Below are 8,632 nucleotides of genomic sequence, written 5' to 3'. Positions count from 1 at the left end.
TCTGATGTCCATCAAGGCCACTCAGCCGGTGATCTTCTAGTTCACCTGACACATAGATGAGTGGAATCAGTTGAATCCAAGGAGGAGGCATTAGCAGCCAGCTTGGGTGTAGCGAAAGCCTTCGATCCTTCCTTCTTATGGGCTTCCCGGGAAATTATCTAATTGGATCACCAGCTTTTTGGCAGATCAAGGTCGTTGTCGATGCCCTGATTTAAAATTTGTCAATTCTGGTGTCATTATATTGTGACCTACTCTGGTTCTTCTGCACATCAATGATTTGTTGCAATTTAGCAATATTCACTGCTATGCAGAAGCCAGTACCGTAGACAACTTATACACCGGCCGCGCTAATATTTCTCGGGAACAAGTCGAAGAAAACCAGAACAAAATTGTGTCTGAAATGAAGTCTTTGTTGACAAAATCTTGGACTAGGGCAGGTTAAACCTTTTTTTATATCTCGCTGGCAAATTGCAAAGTCTATCGACAAAATGTCTGTGCGGACTATTCTTTACCGCTGACTTTTAGTTTTGAGGATGCAGAGTTTTTCAAACATTTTTTTTAGCAGCATCCTTGCAATATAGTAGACCTACCATAAGATTGGTTAGGGAAGAGATAGATGCAATTATTGACCAGTATTGAAGAAAAAAATATGTTACAGCGGTGCAAAATAAATTGAGGAGTCAAATCCGCCCAAATAGCAAAAATATGCCAAAAGTATGTCTCATTGACCATATCGTTATAACCCTATATAAGCAAATCAAATGCAATGTACCTTATAAGTAATAATCGCTATGAAACATTATTTTCTAGGTAACAGGTTGAGCGCTACTTGTATAAAAATATAAAAAGTATTAAAGCTTACATACGTATAATCAAGCCTTTTTTTTTGTTTTACGTGGAGGATATGCTTTTACGCATTCCGCCCGGTCGTAAGGGGGGACCGGGACGGATATGTGGGACTCCCGGGGCTGAAGGCCCCGTCCTACCCACTAAAACCTCCTCGGATGTCCGCCTCACCGCAAGACGGCGGGGCTACGGGAACGCGCGTGGCTCACCACCACGGCCCTGCCAGCGGCAGTCGCTTGAAGGCGACCCGCCACGAAAGGCACGTCAAGACGTTACGGCGCACCTTCCGACTCCGCCTCCGTCACGCATAATAAGGACCAGTTTAACAACTATATAAAATAAATCACAAGAAACTTAAGTCCGTGTAGCAAAGTTTAAAATCATCAGTCCATTCGTTATACTATCAAAACCTAGCTGTGGGAAGTGAGCAAGTGTCTTGATCTAGATCTAGAACATCTGAAAATCATATCTTCCAAAATGACTAACCAAAAATAAAAACGATAAGTTTATACATTTTATAAATTTATTTCTTTATTAATTAAATAAAAGATGCAAACATTGCTCATATTAAAATAAAAATAAAAATTAAGCTTTTATGCACTCTGTGCTATTAAGTTTGTTGTACCGACTATTTTGTACTCCATCTCTTTTCTTAAACATAATAACAAAACCAAGACGAGTTTAGGAGTTAGTGCAAGACGAGTCCTAAACTCGAATTAAACTCCAATTAAATAGAGATATTTTAAAGCACTAAAATTGACTAGATAATTGTTTATTGCATATGTTCTTCAATATGTCGAGTGAGTCGCTCGTAAGCTGCTTTATTTCTATACAAGTGTATATTTGATTTAAGCTTTTTCATCAATAGTTGAGAATCTATGTCACTTAATGTTATTAGTGCATCTGGAACAAAATATAATTTCATTTAAATGTATAATTATATGAACAAACATTTAAAAAGGAATGCATTACAAAACCAATAAGCTAAATCATATCAATTGACTAGAAAACATTGAAACTGACACAAATATTTTTATCTTTACACTTTTTAATCTACTCGACCTTAATGTGCAGAAATGTTCGAACCAAAAGAAACAAAAATAAAAGTATTAATTTAAAAGAGAAAACCATAAAAACTCAAGGTTATTGTGTCAATGTTTCCCTGATGAAAACGTAGAGGATGAGTTTAAAAATGATGTCGTATATAGATAACTGTTATGAGCTGAGATGACCGTGAGCATGGCTTACCCAGCATTTCCTTTTGAAACGTTTCGTCGTTATCATCGAGGTGTATGAGCATAGCGCTGTACAAAGCATCGATGTGAGCTCCGAAGACGGCGGCGTCGTAGGGTTTCGGACGAGAACCGAACAGCGTACAGAGTGTTTGGACGGCGTAGGATCGGACCTTGTCACTGCTATCGTCGAGTCGTTTAATCACAACTAAAACATTTTGTTTAATTAAATTAACAACCATAAATTTCACAGAATCACTTTTTGCATATTAAGATTAAAGGTACTATATCCTTGCTTTTAGTCGTGCTAGTAGAGCACAAATGATTTGGCTAATGTCACAATCTACTGATCGACTGACTGATTTTGAGTTTGACAATAATCTTCATAAAACTGATTGGCTTAAAGTTTACTATGACTGATCTCAAGTTTAAGGAACCTAGAGCATGGCCAACAAGTACATGGTTGTAAACTGTCACGATCTGGGTAATCGTGTTATGTCGATTTTTAGGATCTCCGAAAAATTTATAATTATATTATATGGGTATAAGCGGTAAAAACCAGTTTAATGGCAGACACAAAACTTGATAAACACATAAAATACATTATCAGTTTTAGACGAATTTATGCAAAGTAAAAACTACAACCCATTTGGAAAAGAACCTATCTACGACGTAAGAAGAACCAGCGAAACTAATTCATCGGGGTTTTCTGTCTTACCGAAATACAGTTTGTGTAGGATCTCCACAGAGAAGAGACCGCGCGGGCGCGCCAGCGCGACGACGCCGCGCGCGGCGCGCAACGCGTGCTGTCGCGTCAAGGGCGAGTTGTCCTCCGTCAGGCTCACCAGCAACGGTACCACTCGCTCTAGGAAAGGTTCCAGAGACTCTTTGTTTGGGAATAAATCTATTTTCTGAAACGAGTGAATTATTTTGAAATAATTAGTTACCTCAATTCAACCGACTTTGTAAATATGTATATGTATTTAATGCTTTTTAAATGGCAATTATACGGAATTATGATGTCGGTGGAAGACACGGGGAACCGCAGTATGTATGTATATATGTATGTTAACCTTCCCAGAGAATAAACGCTCGCGTTTTTTTTAATAGAATTATGAACTCAATGACAAAAGTATTAGGCTTACGTTTCAAGACTACTCGACTTTTGAAAATGATAACATAAAAGTGATTATGACTGATTAATTGAATAAAATTTACTTTGATGTCCTATACGTTACATCAGTTAGTGAATGGTAAGTAACATTGTAAGCACAAATTAGATCTGTCTCATATGGTGTACCTCGCCCGCACCGCCGGCGCCGGGCTGTTCCTGCAGCGCGGCGCACAGGCACGCCGCGGCCGCCGTGCGGATGGCCTCCGCTATTTTACCCGGAGACCATACGAGGTTTGGCAGTATCACTTCTGCAATGAAAAGTAACTGTAAAGGTACCGCCAATCATGGACACTAACTCCATTCTGACATCCGTAGAAAGTAGTAATTGTTAATTTAGTGCTATCTACATTATGCGTAATACGTAAACGAACTTCATCGGTCTCTTAATTATTTAAACCTATATCCTCGACGCTTATAGGCCGCTGAGAGAGCATCTCTAGTGTCACGCTTCAAAACAATCACAACACAAAAAACACATTGCACCTTTTTTACAAGAAGAAAGTAGTCATCTGATGACGCCAAGTTTCCGACTCCGCGAAGTCAATAAATCATTCTTGGGGCAAGATATCCGCTTCTATAATAAAATTCCGCAGACATTTTTAACTTTGCCGTTTCATAGATTCAAGTCAATTGTAAAAATACATTGGTAAAGAAGGCATATTATTCGATACAAGAGTATATTGATTATAAAAAAGCGTGGAGTTAATGCTTGTTGACTTCCAGGTAGGAGACATAACATACATATATAATTGTATTTAACTAACATGACTGTATTTTAAGATATTGAAAAAGAGTAACTACTGAGTTTCTTGCCGGTTCCTTTCGGTAGAATCTACATTCCGAACCGGTGGTAGCTTTACTTTAAATAGTTTGTTAAATGACGAGTCAAAAGTGCTTGTAAAGTCTACTTGAATAAAGTATATTTTGATTTGATTTGATGATCAATAAATAAATATTATACTACAATCAAAACCGATTTAATAAAAACTTACCGTCGCCTGCAAAATGGCAACATTGAATATAGTATAACATAAGATAATTTTGAATTATACAAAGATTTAAAGAATAGATCAAAACAGGGAACGTACCATCAATAACGATCTTCAAAAACGCTTCCAACTTATCCTGATCACATTTACTAAAGTTGATTTGACGCTGTAAAAGTACCGTTGACAGGGCAGTGAATATTTTCAACTTCACTTCTGGATCCAGTTTCGGCGGGTAGAGGCATTCTTTTAACAGAGGAGCGATGAGATGCAGCTGGGTTCCCATCGCTGAACCTGATTCAATTAAAATTTAATACCTTTAAGAGATACAGTCACACGGAAAATCAAATGTATAATAGTAAATTATTCTTACTATGATGTAACTAGAAACTAGATTTTACAACGGTAATGTCACGATACCGTAATCCAATCGAAGAAAGAGATAAACAAACATTAGATCCAAATATATTATTAGCAGTTCTCGATTAATATATGTTGATATAATACTTACAACACTATTTCAGTTCACTACTTGTATCCCTACTAATTTTACTTCCGGGACTTTGGATCTTACAACTTCGCTGACGTTCAAACGCCTTTTGTCGACAAATCCATAATGAGTATCATAGATTATTCAACATCTCGACATATACGTACATATCTTATTATTGTTTAAAACTCGTACGACAAATTTATAACATGAAACTTATTTTTGTATGAAATGTTAACCGTACCGAGTTCATATTTAGTGTAGAGACTACAAAAAGTTCAAAATATTATGCCTACCTAGACGAATACTGTAGTATAGGGATATAACTAAAAAACGATGTCAGCATTTGGCTGAATATGTCCCATCTTCGTTAAGTTGTTTAAAAATATGTATAAGAGTTCGCAGTTTTATACTTTTCTAAATTGTTAAGTAGAGAAACGCACCTGACTGCAACAGCACGCACTCCAGCAGACAGCGGTCGGGGGTGAGGAGGTTCCACGTGCAGGCGTCGCTGGTGATGTCGGCTAACACTCGCTGAATATGCTTCTCGTATAGAGAAACGATCGTACTTCCGCACTTTTCAATGCAGCGAAGTTTGTCCAAGTTTGCTACAACAAAACATTCAATGCCGTGTCGTAGTTATTAAAAAAAGTATCATGTAATTGCTGATCGGTTTAATCATTAGTCCCAATTAAGACCACTCGAAAATAAAAAGTAATTGTACTAATTAAATATCAAGTTTATAGGCACTTTTAAAAAATCCTTGATACTCATGATCCGATAGGACGGTAAATCCGACACGACTGGAAAATATTCAAACGCAGTTAATGCATACGTTAATTTTTGCACCTTTTGCCCAAGTGTATATTATTTAACTTATGAGTTTTAGTTACACATTTGTCTTTATTTGACAGAATTAAGTCGTTTCGCGCCTGAAACCACTCGAGCACGCGATTCAGCGAATATTCGAGTAAAACTCCTTATTAGAGCACTCGGTACATACACCACTAATATATTATATACTTACATAATGCCATAAATTGTATTTTATCATCGCAGGGCATCGCATACACCGTGAAGTTAATAACAAATAGCTGTTCAGCTACGGACTTGCAGTCGTCTTTACATAAGTCCATTAACGCTTCAGTTACAAGGACCAAGTTCGTCTGATATTTTGGCTAAAAATCCAAATAAAATATAAAATAAAAAAAAAATCACTCAAACAATCAAACCAAACCACGCAAAACTGATTACAAATGCAGTCGTAACTATATATATTTTTTTATATATAATTGGATTACATTAATTTGAAATGGTATTCCTTCCATATGCAATGAATTGCCTTGTCTAGAAGTGTTTTTACCATAGCCTAATGACGATTTATTGGACTTATGTAAAACTGACAATAGAAGACAAATTTGGAATTCACTTTTTTAATATCACAGCATGTTTTAAAGCAATTTTCCCTCTTATCATAGAAAAATGTCCGAAAAGTAACCGCCTACCTTCCTGACCCTGCAACTCTCAGGATCTGCCAATTCCTTACACAATTCCATCATAACCTTCTCCTTGACCAGTTCTGCCCGGGATCCTTTCAGAATATTGGCAATAATAAAGAGAGCACTCCACGAGTCTACCTCAGCTTCGACGAGGGGCCACCAAGTATCCGGCGTAATGAAATAACCGAATAATTCAGACGCGCGTTTTACCTGCAAATTATTTGTATTTTATTTGTATTTTGATAGCGATTAAAATTCATATCAATATCAATTATATTTAGCCAGTTAACTAAGGTAGGACCTTCATTACACTTTTGAGATACAGACTTAATAATTTGGACCAACTCCGCAATTTTGCTACGCACTTCGAGCACAACCCTCTGGTCGTCGTCTGCGGCTCCGCGATGCAGCACGCGCAGCACTGTGCAGGCGTGCTGCGTGCTGCCCCCCTCCGCGCACAGCAGCAGCCAGCACAGCAACTGAGCGCAGCGCAGCCGTGCGTCGGCTTGCCAGCCTTCCATCTCTGTTTTTACAATTATTAGTTGAGAGATTGCATTCAGAGAATCCACATAAATTATTGTTTAAAGATGTATGAAAAAGTTGTAACACAATCTTACCTCGACATATAGCTGGGACTATCTTCCCAATATTGCTCTGGACCAAGGTTCTGCATCCAAGATTGGGACGTTTAACATCAGGGTAATGTTCTGGTATGTCTTTAAGGAAATCACTTTTCTTTTTCAACTCCTCTTCATTCTCTTCAAAGTATTGTAGGCCTATGTCTTTCCATAGTTTAGTTGCTGTCTCTCTTATAACAGTCATGACATCACTTAAACTGGAATGTAATAACACTCATTATTGTAAAGTTACAGCCTGTAAACTAACATTAAACTTCAATTTATGTATATTTATGCTTATTTAATTGAAACATCTCCAAACTCATGATGAATTATAAAAAACAAATAATACATCAAACATTTGGAAAAGTTTGACTAGATATGTACCTGCAATTTTGAGCTGACACAGGTTCACAAAATATGTAGTTCATGTTCATTCATATTTATTAACGCAGAATATAAAGAATCACAACAATATCTTAATTACCCATCTAAAACAAACCTTGTTAGCAGCAAAGGAATCATGCGATGCCAGAAGGAATAACGATCCTTATAAGATAACATCCAGTTGCCAACTTCCATAGTCACTTGCAGTCTCACTTGAGTATTCTCATCAAAGAGTTTCTCAGCCATGGGTGTGATAGATAACTCAAAACATTTGACATTGCCAGCCATAACAACAGCACCTACAAAAAAAATCTACAACATGTTATTGAGTTTTTTTTTAATATAATTATTTTATAACCAACTGAAATAATATATATACTCCACCAATAGCTTTTATAGCTCCAACCCGAACCCTAAAGTGTTGATGAGCAAAGTTTGATAAAAGAGGTTTAACATAACTCTCAGATTGAAAATGAAAATCTCTCTGAAGAATTTTTGTAAGCATTATTATACACTCTGATGCTTCTAATTTTACTTTAGGAAATGCATCGGTACAAGTTTTAGTTAGAATACTTGTAAAATCATTAATGAATGGACCAAGAAGACAGGTTCCCTTGTACTTTTCCAGTATCTTATGAACCAGTTGAATTAAAACTAATCGAATCTCTTCTGCATCTTCTATGGTCTCTGCAGCGCCGATACGCCGCACAATAACAGGGAGAATATAAGTTAAATAATAATCATTCCACGGCAACTTTTCTATAAAATTGGACATTATTAATATTGCTTTCTCTCTGCATGACTCAGAAACATCTGAGAAACATTTTAAGACATAAGCATAAATTTCCGAAAAAACAACAATTAGATCGCAATCCTCATTCAACGGATTTTCAAAAATCTCTTCATTGATTTTAATTAATGCCTGCCTTCTTGCTATTTTGGAATCGCTTTGAAGTGTGGTTATATATGGTTCCAAAGCGCCCCTTGGATTATCCTGTAGCTTTGGTTTTATATCCGACATATTTTTTTTAACTTTTACAGTAAAATTGTACTAATCTCTCTTCTATATTTATCCAAAAGATAAATTAAATGAAATTTTCAAATTGAAAACTAGAGAGATATTGACAAACAAATACATGTTACCAAGACAACACGTTGTCAAATGTCAATGCTAATAGATTAATTTTCATAGACATTAAATAAAGTCATTATTAAAATTCGGTAGGGTTTTTGGTGTACTAACGCTTTACTTCTAAATATTTTATAGAAATGGTAAAGATTTCTTCATGTTGTGAAATTCAATTTTGATCTGTAACTGGGAACACGAGATGCTTTGTGTAAGTACCATCTTGGAGAGTGGAGTGTTATCGTGTCTTATTTATCGCTAATCGCCATTTCGCT

General features: G+C 36.4%; 1 protein-coding gene across 1 annotated transcript; it reads right to left on the bottom strand.

Moving 5' to 3' along the window:
• Positions 1 to 1,599: 1,599 nt before the first annotated feature.
• On the bottom strand, positions 1,600 to 8,388 carry Dnaaf5 (Dynein axonemal assembly factor 5). Its single transcript, XM_026635126.2, has 12 exons — positions 7,616 to 8,388; positions 7,347 to 7,530; positions 6,845 to 7,062; positions 6,593 to 6,750; positions 6,234 to 6,437; positions 5,756 to 5,906; positions 5,172 to 5,336; positions 4,341 to 4,532; positions 3,379 to 3,500; positions 2,797 to 2,989; positions 2,095 to 2,286; positions 1,600 to 1,749 (listed from the first exon to the last, which is right to left on the bottom strand). The coding sequence occupies exons 1-12, from the start codon at positions 8,250 to 8,252 to the stop codon at positions 1,619 to 1,621; spliced, it is 2,547 nt and encodes an 848-aa protein (XP_026490911.2). The 5' UTR covers positions 8,253 to 8,388; the 3' UTR covers positions 1,600 to 1,618.
• Between the last annotated feature and the right edge of the window lie 244 nt (positions 8,389 to 8,632).

This window comes from Vanessa tameamea, chromosome 9, assembly GCF_037043105.1.
Source record: "Vanessa tameamea isolate UH-Manoa-2023 chromosome 9, ilVanTame1 primary haplotype, whole genome shotgun sequence".
In the NCBI taxonomy this organism is placed as follows: Eukaryota; Metazoa; Arthropoda; class Insecta; order Lepidoptera; family Nymphalidae; genus Vanessa; species Vanessa tameamea.
Note: the sequence above shows the minus strand (reverse complement) of the source record. Positions and strands in the feature narration are given on the sequence as shown.